Source organism: Mustela nivalis, assembly GCF_964662115.1.
Source record: "Mustela nivalis genome assembly, chromosome: 1".
Classification (NCBI taxonomy): Eukaryota; Metazoa; Chordata; class Mammalia; order Carnivora; family Mustelidae; genus Mustela; species Mustela nivalis.
In genome coordinates, this window is record NC_139020.1 from 65,991,521 (window position 1) to 66,009,814 (window position 18,294).

At 35.7% G+C, this 18,294-nt stretch overlaps 1 protein-coding gene across 7 annotated transcripts in view; it reads left to right on the forward strand.

Annotated features, from left to right (window-relative positions):
* The first annotated feature begins 8,069 nt into the window (after positions 1 to 8,069).
* Positions 8,070 to 18,294, forward strand: part of STXBP5L (syntaxin binding protein 5L) — a 451,491-nt gene continuing 441,266 nt past the window's right edge. For 4 of the 7 annotated variants that reach the window (XM_082711856.1, XM_082711861.1, XM_082711860.1 and 1 more), the window contains exons 1-2: positions 8,070 to 8,214; positions 9,340 to 9,536. In XM_082711856.1, the coding sequence (XP_082567982.1) occupies positions 9,348 to 9,536 (189 nt within the window). In that variant the 5' untranslated portion in view covers positions 8,070 to 8,214; positions 9,340 to 9,347. Of the gene's footprint in view, positions 8,215 to 8,235; positions 8,309 to 8,877; positions 8,959 to 9,339; positions 9,537 to 18,294 lie in introns of those variants that run through there. The other 3 variants (XM_082711859.1, XM_082711858.1, XM_082711857.1) reach the window with 3 other exon arrangements.

Below are 18,294 nucleotides of genomic sequence, written 5' to 3' on the forward strand. Positions count from 1 at the left end.
AAAAACAAAAACACCCACAAAAAACAAAAAAAAAAACAAAAAACAAACTTGTAAAGTTCCTTAGCTTTACAAAGGTTAAGAGAACAACAATGTTTTGCCAGCCAAACTAGCCAAGGCGGTGACTGAAATAGAAAGCTTATCCTGCATGGCCAGACAGGACCCACTTAAAGGGTTCTCTCTTGTTTTAGAGCCTGTAATTGGACAGGCAGGAAGTCACTCATTCCCTTTCTACTCTTCTGATTCTGTTTTGGTACTTTTGTTTATGATAAAGCAAAGTCATGCTTGCATCCTAGCTTATTCTCTAAAATTCTAATATGCCAATTTTAGCAGGGCTAATAAGCAATAGGGATATTTACAAAATCTTAATATCTTAACACTCTGTTAGCCATTATAAAAAATTAATTCAGTATACTGTGATTGCCATCATGAAAACAAATGCATAACCCTCATAAGTCATTCTAAACCCAAGAAAGACTGTCAACCCTTGTATTTTTATCATCTAGATGAGGGTTTGCATCTTGCTCTTAGTTTCAATTTATATAACAAATTATAAGGGTTCACATCTCTATTTAGTATATAGTGGCAAAAATCTAAAGTGGTTTTCTAGAACCTTAAAATTCTCTGAAGACTTGTTTTTTTTCTTACAAAATTATTCTTCTGTAGGTCTATATTTCTTTGTCTAATTTTTATGCTCCCCTTGTGCTTATTTTCTCACATTTGTCCCCCAAATAACAACATGTAAAAATTATTTGCTGATATAATTGAATAAAAGTCTGTTATTATTTTTTAAATTTAGAAATCAAACATGAATCAATGTTTCTTTCTAACCTTATATTTTTATTAAAACATATTTTTTTCCATCAGTCTGAAAGAAGTTGTGTTTTCCTTGTCATTTTTTTCCTGCTTTGTTTAGTGATTAGACTTAAATTCTTATCATTTTAAAACTTTCTGAATTGTTTTCAAACACAAAACAAATCTAACCAAAAAATGTCAGTGCAGGTGGTATGGGATATCACTTTACAAAAAGGTTCATTGTTGAGTTTTCCACAGGGACCTAAGCTCTTAATGAAGATATGAATTGGTATAACCTTTTAACCCACTGAGCCACCCAGGTGCCCCTTGAATTGGTATAACCTTTTAAAAATAAAATTTAAATTTAACTGAAATCTTGCCATTTGTAGTGACATGGATGGAACTAGAGGGTATTAGGCTAGGTGAAGTAAGCCAATTAGAGAAAGACAATTATCATATGATCTCAGTCATATGTGGAATTTAAGAAACAAAAGGAAGGTGCAGAGGGAAAGGGAGGGAAAAACAAAACAAGATGAAACCAGAGAGGGAGACAAACCATAAGAGACTCTTAATCATAGGAAACAAACAGAGGGTTGTTCGAGGGGGGTAGGAGAATGGGGTAACTGGGTGATGGACATCAAAGAGGGCACTTGATATAATGAGCACTGGGTGTTAGAGAAGACTGATGAATGACTGAACTCTACCTCTGAAACTAATAATACACTGTGTCAATTAATTGAATCAACTTAAATTAAAAACAGATAAATAAAAATGAAATAAAATCTAGAACTAAGTATGAAGACATATAATTTTGACATAGTAATACCCTCTAAAAAAAATCCATTTGAGAAGTTCCTAAGAATTTAATATTATGCAAACTCTTAATATATGAAGCACGATTATGAAAAAAATCCTGAAACTTCGCCAAAGATTTAGTATAAAAGTATCCTTTCCATATTTATAATAGTGTTGAATTAGAAATACCTAAAATTATGAAAATGATTAAATACATTTTGTAAATATCCATATGACACTCAAAATGGTATTTCTGAACAATATTTAATGAAGTGGGAAAAGCTCACAAGAAAATATTTAGTTAAAAAATGTTTAGTTCTGAAAAGGACTAGAAATGTATGAGTAAATTTTCTGAAGCTGTTTTTTTTTTCCTAAGTAGGCTCCATATCCAGCATGAAACTCAATGTGGGGTTTGAACTCATAATACAGATCAAGACCTGAGCTGAAATCAAAAGTTGGACACTTAAGCAACTGAGCCACTCACATACCCCTCGAACGTTTTTATAATAAGCACACCTTATTTTTATAATCAGATATATGTGCAGTGAACATAAGCAGAAATATTAATAAAAATGTGATCTCCAGGAATATTTAATTAGTAGACAGTTTTTAGGATTTCTGTATCTATTGTAGGCTCCAGTTCATCTCTGTTGGCCAGTACCCACATAGGTATCCTTTTAATTATCTTTTCTATCAGGCTTTGTAGTATTCAGGAAAAGAATGCAGTGAACCTTGACTAAATAAATCATACAAAGAGAATTTTGGATTTAAAAGATTAAAGATCATCCAGACCAAGCTCTCTACCTCTCCTTCAGTTTCAGCAACAGTCAATCTACAGAGGCAAAAGATTTTTATATTAATTGAAAAATAAATTCAACTCAAGTCAATTCCTATAAACAGTTTCACTAAAGCAAAAGAATAATGATAATAGTAACAATATATTTGTATAGTCGTTTGCATTCTACAAATCACTTTTACATATACAACCTCATTTTCCTTAAAATAGGTTACATAAAGGAAAAATTAAGATTTAGAGGCTGAAAGGGCTTGTTAGTGCCCCAGCTATGAAATTTAGACTGTCCCAACACTAAATCCCTTTCTTTTACCACATCCAATGTGATGGATAGATATGTGAAAATCTATTTTAAAAGAGGCACAAAGGGCTGCCTGTGTGGCTCAGTTAACTCTCTGCCTTCACCTTGGGATCCAGCCTGGCCTTGGGCTCCCTGCCCTACAGGGAGCCTGTTTCTCCTTCTTGCTTTGCCTGCGGATCCCCTGCTTGTACTCTCTCTCTCTGTGTCAAATAAATAAATACAAATCTTAAAAAAAAAAAAAAAACAACTATGTTTAACAAAAGTAAAGTTAAAGAGGCTCAAGGAGCTGATTTTAATTACATGTTTAATAACAGAGATTTGAATTTTGCCCGAGAACACATGAGTTCTGTTTGTAATTCTGTCATTGGTTGTGTGCTGAGCCATACTTTGCATGGTTTGGGTCTATCCTAATGACCTCTGCCTGTTTGTCATGAGAGGTATGGCATTATTTAATTAACCCTGTGGTTTCTCTCTTTGTGCACTTGGAGTAGGCTGAATAAGAGATTTTTTAACACTGGTTGCTACTTCCTGCCATATGACAAAAAGCTGACAAGTATCAACCAGTACCCCTCCTGAAGAATGTAGAAAAAAATAAGATGAAAATTTAGGAAGGAAAGATAATTCCTAATCCTCTTGAAAATTCTTCCGGAAAGGATATAGGTGGAACCTGTTTTCCAACTGTGTTCTCTCAACGAAATTCTAACTCTTAAACTGGCAAATAATAACAGATAGTGCTATAACTTGAGTAAGGGGTTGGAAATGTGTGATAAATTAGGTTGCTCAGTTCAAGATCCAGCACCTCACAGCAAGCAGATTGGAAATACTCACACTTGCTAATATCAACAATTGCCAGTTTGGCCTTGAGGTAAGTCTTGTGTCATTGTCCTCCCTCTACCCAAATTCTCCTTCCAGCTGTTCTGATATTCACTAAGACTACAGTTTCTCTGAACAATTTACTACAGTTCAAGATCCAGCACCTCACAGCAAGCAGATTGGAAATACTCACACTTGCTAATATCAACAATTGCCAGTTTGGCCTTGAGGTAAGTCTTGTGTCATTGCCCTCCCTCTACCCAAATTCTCCTTCCAGCTGTTCTGATATTCACTAAGACTACAGTTTCTCTGAACAATTTACTTCTGCCTTGCTATGTTTAATTAGTTATTGAATAACTGATTTTCTCCTGTTTTAGTGGGACCCTTAACATATTTCAAATTATACTGAGATTTATCATGAGGTAAGAACGTCCTATTAGTGTGCCATCCCAGAAGTTCTTTGCTTCTAGTCCCATTCTCCCCAATCCCCAAATGTCTTTTTAGTTCTAGTATCCAAACTCCTTAGCAAGATATTTTCCTTTTTCTGTTCTGTTTTATCCTAATATTTAAATTTTGTAATTTCTCTAATACTATATATATATATACATAAATGAAACGGGAATTTTTGGTTCACACTAACAGCATGAGGAAATAGCTTTGGGATACAATTTATTTAAGTTCACATCCCTGTTTCACAACCTACTAGATGTATGATATTGAACATACTATCTAAACTTTCTTTAGTTCCATTTTCTCATTCATAAATTGGGGTGATCAATAGTTACCATACCTGATTGTTGTGAAGATTAAGTGAAAAACTAAATGTAAAATTCTTTACACATTTCCAGCTCATTGTAGGTGCTCTCTTCAAAGAATGCTGGAATTTGTCATATTGTTATGGACTGCATTGTGTCCCCCCCAATATCTCAGATGTGACTTTATTTGGAGATAGGGCCTTTAAGAGGTAATTAAGTTAAAATGAAGCCATTAGGATTGGCCTTAATCCAATATGATTGATGTCTTTATAAGAAGAGGAAACTTGGACATACAGAGGTACCAGGAATGTGCACACCCAGAGCAAAGAACCGTATGAGAACACGGTAAGAAAGATGTCATATACAAGCCAAAAAGAGAGCCCTCTGAATACATCACACCTGCTGACACTTTGATCTTGGACTTCCAGGCTTCTGAACTTTGAGAAAATTGGTTTCTGTTGTTTAAGCCACCTGATTTGTAGTACTTTGTTATGGCAGTTGCGGCAAACTAATATACATATATTCACTATTTCAGAAGAATTAACCCTTATTGTTTTCCTATTCTAAGTCCTACTTAATCCTCTAATTAATAATAGGGGAATGATTAAGAGTATAATCTTAGAAGATAGATAGCCTTGAATTTGAAGACTGGGTTATCCACCTAGGTGATTTTGAATGAATTTCTCATATGTTTCAGAGTCTCAAATTTCTTTATGTATAAAACGAAACAACACCTGTCTCATAGAGTTATAATAAGGATCAAATTAAAAGAGATGTTTATAAATTTCATAGTATAGTATCTGATATATAGGTGCTTAGTAACTAGAAGAATTAATTATCTTTATGTACAGAGATAAATGTACAAAACCATTTACATGTGTTTTGTCAATCTGGCTTAGTTTTCTCTAAACTTAATCAGTTTAGCAAATCTCTGCATGAAGTGCCATACATATACATACTTTCAATAATTACTTAATTATTTTGAGGATGTGGAAAATTAGCTTTATTGTTGGCTCAAATCCAAGATCATAAACCCTTAAAATGACTTGTAATATATTTTTAACATTTATTCTAAAAACCCTTCCAGTGTATTAGGTTTATGGAATGATGTGATGATTTTGTTTCAGGGACCAAGCTTAGACTATTTTTTTCTTGTGCAGTCTTCATACTTGCCATTTTAGGAAGATATTATGGTTTATCAGAATCTCCTCACAACGAAGTATTCTAGTTTGTAGTAGAATAAACAAGGATCTCCTTTATTATTATCTGGACCAATTCTAAAATTCTCTACATAACTTTTTATGGTATAGTTCACCCCTTTACCACATGATTTATTGGATAACATCTTATTTCTCTTTAATTAAGGATGGAATTTTCTTCCATAACTATGTCATTGAGCTTCTGTCATCTTGTAAAACTTTCAAACTATCATTGTTTGTGATGTCTTCTCACATACATAATGCACTCTGTCTTTTGCTCATTTCTATCCTTGTGTAGTTTGTGAACTGGCATTACAATATCACAGTTTCCCACTCTATGAGATTGCAATTACGTTAAAATTTTACTTGCTGTAATTTATTTAAATTAATATTTACCACACATTTATTATGTACAAAGCACTATGCTATCTACTGTGAAAGAACAAAGATATTTAAAATAATCCCAAAGATTCTACAATCTCAGCATTCTAATCATTTTTTTAAGGCTTCTAATATCTGTTAGAAACATTTATATATTTTGACTTGTCTTTTCTTTCATTTCCCATTCCTATTTGTTGTCTCATCTGAAGGAATATCTACTCTGTCACTTATTTTTAAGTTAAGTAGGCCAATGAATTCCCTGTGGGGTCTTAAAGCAGAGTCTGTGCCAATCTGTTTTGTGTCTTTTGTTTCTCAGTTTCTCCCCAGTTTTTAGAATAAAACCACCACCTAGTTTGCTAAGACAGTACAATGTTAGTGATGAGTGGTTTATGGGGTTTTCTTGTAAACATTACACCTCCTTTTGCTGAATCAGGATATCTTCTTCACTCTCATCAAAAGACCAAACCATCACTTGTTATAAGCTTATTTTCATTTGTTTGAAAATTAAAGAGTTGTCAATAGACTTTCTGATGAAGGGATGAAGGGCATCTAAAATCATTATTTTAGACAATGTTACTTCTCAAAGAGTTAAAGAAAAAGAAAAAAGCAAACTCTTTAGCCTTAATAGGCACCCGTGCTTGGAGGTGAAATGGGCCAGGAAGAAAAGATAAAAAAAGTAGAAAAAGAGAATAAAGACAAAGGTACATATTGTTAGGAAACCAATATAGAATTTGGAACCTTATGAAGATCTAGTTTTTATCAGACGTGACTCTTGCTTCCGCCCCTATTTTTACCTCTCCCAAATAGGATAGGATATAATTGGGTATCATCTTGTAAATCTTTCACTAATAACCATTAACAAACCAACTGTCCAAAATCCTTTAGTGCCTCTTATATGTGAAACATTGTGCTAGGTGCTAAACAAGATAGAAGAAATATATAATTCCATGCCTGCCTTCCAGAGTGTTATTGTCTAGCTGTGGCAACTGGGGGTGGGGTGTCTTTGAAAGGTTTCAAAAGGAGTAAAATAGACATTAAATACTGAAAAATTCAAAAGGAAAAGTGAGCATTGATTTGAGGATCTGAAAAACTCTAATCCATCTCTATTTCCTTGTTATGTGACCTTGGACAAATCATTTCTCTTTCACCTCTTCCCTTTCATCCCATCCTCTTTCTCCACCAGGAAAAAAGAAAAGAAGAGAAAAGTCATCCTTGAAGATCTCTAAAATGTTAAGACTATATGAGATGATTATTAGTGAGCTCTTTTGCCCAAACTGAAGTCTAAAGCTAGCTATGGCCCCCTGAGCTGCTCTTCATTTTCACAAAGCTGTCAAGGTCTAAATTTTCCACAATTCAGTATCAAGTCAGAGCTCAGAACCAAATTTTCCCATCCTGATGATGTTGTTTCTAATCCTGCACCAAATAGTGCATTTTTCAAAATGATTATTGTGACTCAAAGACAAAGCTTAAAATATATTACTAACACGGTTTAGAGAAATGTTTCTTAAAAACAAAACAAAACAAAACAAAAAACAAAACTGTATGTGAAAATGAGGGGAGGGGGTAATTCTACGTATTAGGGGAAACATGGTAAGCAATCGATTCCTTAGGATCTAAAAGGCTAAATATTCCGAAAATCTACTGAAATGCAATTCTCTCTCGCAGAGTGACTTGTTAAGCAATTATGCAAGTGGCAGGTCAGGGAGGGAAGGCCAATAGATGCACCTGGAGAGCGAGTAGAGGAGATAAACTGAAAAATCACCTGTCCAGTTCACAGTATCATCCACAGTCAGACCTAGGGAAACACTTCCAGCAGCCTCGGACTCCGGGCGCCCAAGTTCGCACGCTTCTACGCATTCTATTGATTCACACTTCCGTCCTTCAACAGGTAGCGCCAATTACAGCCCCCAAAACACGGCCCCCCAGCATACTGGCCAATCTCGCCGTCAATCAAATACTTCACCTACCTTTCTAAATTCTCCCTTCCCCCTCTCATTGGCTTTTCCTTCGGCCTATCCCCAAATTTCTTCCGCGCCTCGCGACGAAGGAACTTGGCCCTATGGAGCCTAGGATTGGAGCCTAGGCTATTCCCGCCCTTTGACGTCCCGCAGCTCTCCGCCCCTTTCTCCAGCCCGCCCTGCCCGAAGTGGTGGGGGCGGGGCGAACGAGGGGGCGTTTCGGGGGCGGGGCTTGCATCCCACGGCGGGAGGGCGGAGCCTTCCTTCGAGCCTGCTTGCTTGATTAGGACCTCGGAGAGCGCCGGGCGCCACGACCAGAGGGACAGGAGAAGCGGCGGCAATCCAGAGGGATTGACGCCTGCGAGCCCGCCTCCCTCCGCACCTTCAGCTTCTCGGGCTGGCTGGCAGCTAGTAGCGGCCGAGGAAGGTGCCTAAGTCGGGAGTCAGATAGTCATCCCTCTGGGACGCCGCCGCCGCCGTCCAGCCGCGGCTCCCTCACACCTGTGTGTTTGTTCATGAGCGTGAGCGTCCGCGCGCGAATTTCTATGAGAGGGTTGCGTGTGCTCCGGCTTGGCGCGCGAATGTCTGTGTGAGAGTGTTTGTGTGTGTTCGGTGCCTAGGCGCTCGGCCCGGGGAGAGACGGCGGGAGCGGCTGCTCCGCGCGCCTATTAGGCTGAGGCGGGACTCGGGCCGCAGCTATCGCCGCCACTGCCTCACGTCCCCCTAAGAGCCGTCGCGGTGTTGCGGGAAGAGCGGACCGGCGGGCTAGCGCACGGGCGGGCGAGCGCGGCGGCTGCTGCGGGCAGAGCGGGGTGTGGGGTGGGTGGAGGGGGAGAAGAGGGAGGAGAGCTGGAGACGCTGGGAGGGAAGGGGGGGCGGAGGGAGAAGCGGAGGCAGCCGGCGCTGCCGCTCGCCGCTCCTGTCGGCTGTTGCTGTTGGGTCACCCGCATATGTTTTGGGGTCCGGCTCTTGGGGATAGGGGATGGAAAAAGGCCTACCCCTCATTACTTACTGAAAAAAAGGGAGCGTTGAAGATGATGGGGGAGAGCCCAGAAGGTGGTAGTAGAGTAAACACCGGCTCTCCCACCGCACAATCCCAACATCGTTTTTCTGAAAATATTCTGAGCCGAACCTTTAGAAGCGAAGCCCGCCCTTAAGAGAGACAGTCTTGGTCTGTTGGACTCCGGTCTGATTGTATAATAATACTGATGATATAATGCTAATGACGATGATGACACTGCCTTTTATTTTTACCCCAGTGCTGATAAAGCGTAGCTACAGCTGGGGATAAAGCCCTTGAAAATTTGATGTATGAGGAGGAAATACTGTTGCTTTTAGAGTTATATTTTATTATTTCTTTTAAAAGATGTACTTTTTTGAATTAAAATTTGACACAATGAAGTAGGACTCTTTTTCTCTCTTTTTTAGTCATTTATAGCCAATTCTCGTAAAATGGGGCCTGGCTACTGTCTTGACTAGTGAAAAGCTAAACACTTTTACCCAGGTGTAAGTCCATGTGTTAAGTCACCTTTTCCTTTGAATTTCTCAACAGTTTTTAAAATGAAGAAGTTTAATTTCCGAAAAGTTTTGGATGGCTTAACTGCCTCTTCCCCTGGCAGTGGTAGCAGCAGTGGCAGTAACAGTGGTGGTGGGGCTGGAAGTGGTTCCATACATCCAGGAGGGACTGCAGGGGTTCTCAAAGAGGAGATTCAGGAAACCCTGACTTCAGAGTATTTCCAGATTTGCAAGGTAAGTTTTGAATTGGCTTGAAGCCTATTATTTCTTTATTTTACTGTTGTGAGGAAAGAATCATTAAAAACAACAACAACAAAAACAAAACCAAGAACCAGAAACATCCACACTAGGGATTGGAAGTTGTTGAGATGCCAGCATTAGACAGTCCTGGGCAGAGAACTCTATAGATGGATGTTTGAATTAATAAAGATATTCTAGGCATTGATTTCAGCATTAGTTTAAAAAGCTGCAGTAGGTTAAAGTGGAAATAAGCAAACATAAAAAGTAGAATTTGCAACACAATGTTAAGACCAAACTGTGGACAAAATTTTTAATGTAATATTTAGGTATAAGTAGAAAACTAAAGGAAAAATCACTCTGGTTAATTCCCTGTTGACATTCAGAGAAACTGTTATTTTGTGTCACTATGCAGTATAAAATGATTAAAGCTATTAAGATGTTGCTAGAAGGAAGTAGATAATAACTAAAGGAATACATCCATTTTAAAAGATCTAACGGTATTATCTTACATTCATTGTTTAAAATTCTATACAAAAACACCCCAGAGTCTTAACAAAAAAGTGATGGATTTAATTCTTGTAAGAACTTAAAAAAATAGCCTGTTTTCTGATTTAGTGAGGAAACATTTTAGGTAATTATGCTTTAATGTTCAACTTCGAATGAATAAGCAAAAGAAAGAGTTTCTGATGGGGAGAGATGAGAATTTACAAAACAAACATTAATATATAGATATTGTTTTTTTCTGACATAGTTTATAATTTTTATTGTTTCTTTTTGGAGGGGTAGCCTAAGAATGTGTTTTTGACCTACCATGTTCAATTTTAAAAGCTACTAAGTCATTCATATGATACAGATGAATATAGTTTTAAAATATTTGAATACATAAGAACAAATCATACATTTTTGAAATCACATAAATTATTAAATTTTTTGGTACTTCAGAAGAATTTTTTTGAAATTATTAAAATGATTTTTGTTGTAAATAACATATATAATGAGATGTTTCATTTATTGTTAGTCTTCATTCCCAGTAGAGTCATTATAAAAACATTAAATCTGTAGTTATTAAAATATTACATATTAATTTTCATAAAAAATGAGTTTATTTAGAATTAGGTCAGATTAAAAGATATAATTCTACCCTGTGAGGTTTGTATGCACAAAGTTTTGTATATGAGGTTGTATATAATTTCATTCTCAATTTGAAATAATAGATAGTTTGTCACATTAGGGTTTTAATACTGGTAATGAGACAAATATATAAAAGGATCCTAGGGTTCAAATTTGAACTTCTAGTCAGGAGAATAATGCCCTGATTATTATGTCTAATCTTTGACATATTACTGTTTCCATTCCAAGATTGTATTTTTGCTCTTCTGATTTAAGGTTATTGAGAGGATCAAACAAGACAATTAGGTGAAGGTGATGTATAACTTGGAAAACATGATAAAATATTTATTTTTGTAAATATTCTTAAAGTTTTAAATCACCTTGTTCTTGGTGGAATGACTGTCAGCAGTAGGCTATAATAATATAGGTAACAAAATTATACTTTCAAAGGAATTAGGATAGATAGCTATATAAGTGGAATACTAATAGTATTGAAATGTTACTAAAGGGGGAAAGTATTATGGTATCTTTGGATAACAATATAGTTAATTTTAAAAAGTGATTTTATGATTGTACTTTAGGTTACCTGGACTATAATATAATATGTAAAAATGGATTAAGGGTATTTCAAAATTAGAACTGTTGCTAAAATGGGGACTTCATTTGGACTCACTGATTAAATGTGCAAAGAACATTCTATTCTGAGTACTAAGCAGTTGGCACCTTTTGGATACTTGTACCTTTTCCACATGGTCAAAATTAAAGTACAAATATGTAATCTTCTCTTTTGAAAACCATCCTTCTTTCTATTTTCTGATCAGTTATCAAATCCTATCTATTCCATTTCTTAGTGTTTCTGAAATTTATTCCCTTTCGCCATCTTCAGTACCTGTTCATTCTATTGTGTTTTCTTGGTTAGTCTCTTGAAATCACTTCCTACCTGATCTTCTTACCTCTTGTTTTACACTATTTCAGTTGATTTTGTTATGTTATGATATGGTTATTTCTGAACAATAATGTTCATTATGTCATTTCTCTGCTAAAAATTTTATGTTGGTTTCCCTAGAGCAGTGATGCTCTACAAACAAAAGTCTAATGTGAAACCCTATAAATAACATCTATTAAAACAAATAAATGTACTTTATTGGTATACACTTAAAAAATAAATTATGATAAATTATACAGATAGTATAAAAGGCTTGTTTTTTATATTTGGTTTTTGTTGTATAATATTATTCCTGGCAGGTAGTAGGAATTTTTCTGGCTTTAAAAAGTAAAAGTATAAAACTACAACCTTTAAAATCAGTGACAAATGTATAAGAAGTTCAAAAACACAGAAATGGTAGAAGAAACTTTAATTCAAGGTTAGCAAAAAAGTTAATACATTGGTTTACTGCTATCTCAGTTCAGTATGTATACATTTGAATGCCATTTGTTCAGATATTTGTGAAATACATGAAGTGCCTTTTCTGAACTTGAATTCTATGAAACAGAATTTGAAATTACTGACCTATACAATAAATGTCAAACTGTTTAACTTGATCCATATATCGTTCATTTTAGATGGGCTTCCCTTTAGATGTTTACCTTTCCATCCTCATTTCCTTGATTTCCTAAGCATATTGCATTACTTGAAAGCACTGTATTTTCATATCTCAATCTATTGCTTCTAACTACAATATCCTTTCCAGCTTTAGTAAAATTGGAGAATTCCAAGTTATTATTATTTTTTAAAGATTTCTTTATTTGAGAGAGAGAGACAGTGTGTGTGTGTGTGTGTGTGTGTGTGTGTGTACACGCGTGCGCGCTTGCCCGCAAGTGGAGAATGGAGTGGGGAGGGAGAGGGAGAGAAACCTCAAGCAGATTCCCTTCTGAACAGAGCAGGAACTTGATCCCAATACACTGAGATCTTGACCTGAGCTGAAATCAAGAGTTGGATGCTTAACTCACTGTGCTACCCAGGTGGAATCCCTCCATCCCCCATTACTTTTTTTAATCTCATAGTTAAAATACTACCTCCATGAAACCAACTCTGACCACTGCCTTCCTCTTTTCCTGTCCAAAGCATAGTTAGTTTTTTTTTCCTTCTTTTGTTTTCCTGTAGCACCTGGCTTATTCCTATAGAGTTAATTTAACACCTTACTGTGATTGGAAAATTTTTCTGTCACTATCATTATATTGTCAACTCTTTGAGTGGTAAATATATTTTGTTTCTGTATCATTGTTAGGCTTCTTATTACCTAGCAGGCCATTCTTAACTCCGTGTAAAAGAGAAACTTCTAGCTCCACCAATCTTAGAGAATCAGTCTCTAAGGATTGGGCCTAAGCACTTACATTTTTTGGAAAGACCCCACAGGAGATTCTAATACATGGTTGTGCTGAAAACAACTATAGTAAGCACTTGATTAACTCTATGAATGAAACAATATGTACATGGTTGGTTGATTAACTGAAATGAGATTGAAGCAGAAAGTTATTAATAAAGATATGTCTTAAATATTTTATTTTAAATGAAAACATATACATCAGTTTACAAATCACTTGATAAATGGACAATGTTAAGTGTTGGTTCTATAATTGGAGTTCTGTGTGGGCTTTTCTTCCACAAGCCATCAGAAATTCATTATAGCTTTTGGTTTTAATTTATCTAAAATAGAATAAGAACTTATATATGCTTTTGAAGCAGGTGTTAGGTCCTTCTAGATGATACATAAATATCATCTGACAGTTTGCACATATGATGAATATATTTGATGAATATATAGTTGACCCTTGAACAAGGTACAGAACCACCACGTGTTTGAATATCTGTATATATTCAACTCCCTAAAAGCTTTGCTCCCTGAAATCTTTGACTCCCACAAAACTTAACTATGAATGGTCTACTGTTGACCGGAAGTCTTACTGATAACATAAATAGCAGATACTGTATTTTATATGTATTATATACTGTATTCTTACATTAAAGTAAGCTAGAGAAAAGAAAATGTTATTGAGAAAATCATAAGAAGAAATACATTTATAGTACTATACTAATTTATCGAAAAAAATTTCAAACATCGGTGGACCGATACAGTTCATATCCATGTGTGTCAACTATACACACACACATACACACACACATATATATAGTATGGATGAGTATATATATATACACATATATACACACACAAGATAAATGTGTGTATGTATATATAATATACAATATATTATATATATCACATGATACATATATATTTATTTATTCATCTCTATAGTAAACTGACCTACACATAATTAGGTCTGGAGTAGGAGAGCCTAGGTATTCTAGCTAAGTTTACTAGTGTCAGTTATTCAGGGAATCACTAATATCAATCTGTTTTATAAAGAGAATGGGAAGTTTTTGTTAATCTAGCAAGTTGGTTAAATTAAAGTTAGAGAACTTCATCTGTAAGATCTCCCATTTGACCTTCATAACAGTCCTGTAAGGAAGACAAATGAAGTGTAAATATTTTTATTTTACTGATAAGACATCTGGGGCGCCTGGGAGGCTCAGTGGGTTAATGCCTCTGCCTTCGGCTCGGGTCATGATCTCAGGGTCCTGAGATCGAGCCCCACATCGGGCTCTCTGCTCAGCGGGAAGCCTGCTCCCCCTCCCTCTGCCCGCCCCACCCCGCCTGCCTCTCTGCTTCTTTGTGATTTGTCTGTCAAATAAATAAATAAAATCTTTAAAAAAAAAAAAAAAGACATCTGAGGCCAGAGAATTTAAGTGGTATCCCTGGGTCTACAAGTTGGTAGGAGGCATGGCTAAGTTTAATGTTGTGTTCTTTTTCATGATTAAATCCAGTATTTTTTCTGTTTCATCTTTTTTTATTAAAAAAAAAAGTAACATGATTGATTGCATAGGAAACATAGAGATGTTGAGAAGATAGAATTTTCTATTGACTCCCCCCTCAAAATACATCCTAAATCTGACCACATCTCTTCACTTCCACCACATCTTTTGCCTGGACTACTGCTCTATAGCTTTTAGGTATTTTCTCTGTTCTCAGGCTTCACTACACAGTCTCTTCTCATAATAAGTAGTAGAATCCTTTTAAAATTTAAATCATATTATGTGCTTCCTGTCCAGAACACTTCAATGGCTTTTTGTTTCTCTTAAAAACAAAAGTCCTATTAATGTCTTATAAAGATCTAAATGGTCTGGCCCTGGCAAGACACCACTATCAACTTATTTCCTGCTACTAACTCTGCAACAGGTACATTGGCTTTCTTACTTTTTCTCAAACATGATTCCCACCTCAAGGATTTTACATTTCTGTTTCCTTTACATGGAACACTATCCTCTCTAATAATTATATTACATATTCCTTTTACATCATTCAATTCTTAATTTAATTGTTAACTTCTCAGAGAGCTCTTCATTGATGGTTGCTCACTCCCTCTCTGCCCTTATCCTGATTACTTTTTCTCAATAATACAACTGCCTATTATTACATTATATATACTTATTTACTTATTGTTTGCTTCTCCTATCATAATTTAACTCCATCAGGGTTGGGGCCTTATTATGTTCACAATTATCTTACCAATTCATAGAACAGGACCTGCCATATAGAAAGCAGTAAATATTTGTTGAATGAATAGATGAATAAATGAGACAAGGAAGCTAATAGAATGATGTATTAAGAGTAAACTGGAGGGGTGCCAGAGTGGCTAAGTCAGTTAAGCATTCAACTCTTGATCTCAGTTCAGGTCTTGATCTCAGGGTTTTGAGTTCAAGCTCCATGTTGTAAAAAAAAAAAAAAACACAAAAAAAACCAAACCAAAAAAAAAAAAAAAAAACCAGAAACAACACAAAAAAACAAATGAGGTATTGTTTTGAACAGTCTCTTGGCAAAGGCTTTTATGAAGTAAATTTATATCACAAAGATACCACTTTAGGAATATGCTGTATTATTTCCCAAAAGATAGGAAAAAGAAGATTGTAGAAATATTAATTAAGTCTCAGTTTTTATTGAGGAAGTTTTAAGGGACACTTTTGTTTCTAAATGATCATTTTAGGGTCACAATTCAGAAGTACTAGATTGGTAGTGACAAACACATGGGATGCTCTAGACCTAATTAACAAAACAGACAAAAAGAAATATATCACCAGAACCAGATGGGATGATTCCTAAAGTTTTGAATAGACCCTTAAATTGGCCAACTCCCTATTCATCAACATTTATAAGCTTTTTAAATAAATGTCCATGGGGTCAGAGCCAACATGTAGATAAATAGTATAACTTCTACAAGAAAACAGATTTGTAATATGATCCTCATACCAGATATAACATCAGATCTTCTCAGATAAATGGCTATAAAATCAGAAATATAGGTATTAGAGGGGCATCTGGGTGGCTCAGTTGGCTAAGTGTCTGACTCTTCATTTCAGCTAAGGGTACTGGGAATGAAACTCATGTTGAACTCCCTGCTTAGTGGGAAGTCTGCTTGAGGATTCTCACTCTCCCTCGGCCCCTCCCCCCAACTCAGTGCATTCTCTCTGTCTGTCTGTCTGTCTCTCTCTCATAAATAAATCTTTAAAAAAAGGGAAAGGAAAGGAAAGAAAGAAACATAGGTATGGACTGTGAAGGATTAAGCTTTCCAGAATCCTGGAAAGCTGAGTGAGGTCAAATGCCTAGGTATCTCGGATTATTATCTCTTCTTTAGGTTTTCCATTGTTTCCACATTCTTCTAATTTCACATCATTTTATTTGGGAGGTTTTGTAACTGAGTTTGACATAAGACCATGATCCCAGTTCTACATCTTTAGGTTTTCCATTGTCTCCACATTCTTCTAATTTCACATCATTTTATTTGGGAGGCTTTGTGACTGAGTTTGGCATAAGAGCGTGATCACAGTTCTACATATCTGCCTTTATCATTCATTAATATATTCTATGAGATGTGTGGACTTGTTTCAGTTTATACTGTAACTGGTAGAAAAAAAGGTAGTACAGTTGATACTGCAGTATAACTTATTATGGATGAAGTGTCTGACAGTGATTTCATGCTCCTGTCACCAAAATGGACAATTGAGGGTGGCCATCTTTAAGAATAGGAATGGAGGCAAACCAGAAGATTTAAGCAAACTTGTTAGGGTGAGAGGTTAGGAAATTTAAGTACCAAATGAATTAAAATGAATTTTTTAAAAGAATCACACAAAAGCCAGATAATTCAGTTACTCTAGGCTCTCACTTTGTTTATCCTAAGAGGATAAAGGTGCAGGGACTGGCTCATGTAAGGAATTATAGACTTGTAAAAAGTATGTTTATACATTTTTTTATAAAGATTTTTATTTACTTATTGGACAGAGAGAGAGATCACAAGTAGGCAGAGAGGCAGGCAGAGAGAGAGGAAGGGAAGCAGGCTCCCCGCCGAGCAGAGAGCCTGACGTGGGGCTTGATCCCAGGACCCTGAGTTCATGACCTGAGCTGAAGACAGAGGCTTAACCCTCTGAGCCACCCAGGTGCCCCTGTTTATACATTTTTAAAGTTACTATAGAGAACAGTCACATTTTCTTACAAAAAGTTTTTTTGTGCTAGTATATTGTCAACAAATTAGATTATGGGTCCCATTTAGTATGGCAGTTCTTATCTTAAAAGCAAATAGTACTCATACGCAAGGTCAAAAACAGTTTTCCTCTAAGATCAGGAAAAAGAGAAAGACATTTGTTCTTACCACTTTTATTCAACATAGTACTGGAAATTCTAGTTCCTACAATCATATGAGAAAAAGAAATAGAAGGCATCCAAACTGGTAAGGAAGAAGGAAAACTGTCACTATTTGCAGATGATGTCATATAGAATACTTGCAAGACTCCAAGAAACTACTGGGATTGATAAGTGAATTCAGTAAAGTTTAGGATATGAAATTAATATACAGAAATCTATTATGTATCTATACACTAATAATGAAGAGCAGAAAGGGAAATTAAGAAAACAATCAAATTTACAATTACGCAAAAAGAATAAAATACCTTAGAATAAACGTAAGGAAGTGAAAGACCTATACTCCAAGAACTATAAAACACTGATGGAAGATATTGAAAATGACACAAGTAAATAGGAAGATATTCCAGGCTCATGGATTGGAAGAACCAATATTGTTAAAATGTCCATAGCACCCAAAGCAGTCTACAGATCATTAGACTAGCAATCTCTATCGAAATATCAACAACATTTTCTACATAACTAGAACAAATAATACTAAAACTTATATAGAATAACTAAAGACTGAGTAATGAAACCTATCTTAAGAAAGAAAAAACTGAACGTATCAAAATTCCAATTCCAGATATGCTACAAAACTCCAATAATCAAAACAGTATGATACTGGCACAAAAATGACACATATATCAATGAAATGAAATAGAAAACTCAGAAATAAACCCAGACTTATATGGTCAATTAATCTGTGACTGAGTAGGCGAGAACATATAATAAGAAAAGACAGTCTCTTCAAGAAATTGTGCTGGGAAAACTGGGGAGCCACATGTAAAAGAATGGGGAGCCATTCTTTTACTGGGGAGCCACATGTAAAAGAATGAAACTGGATCACTTTCTTGAACCCCACACAAAGGCAAGGGAAACAAAAGCAGAACTAGACTATTGGAACTACA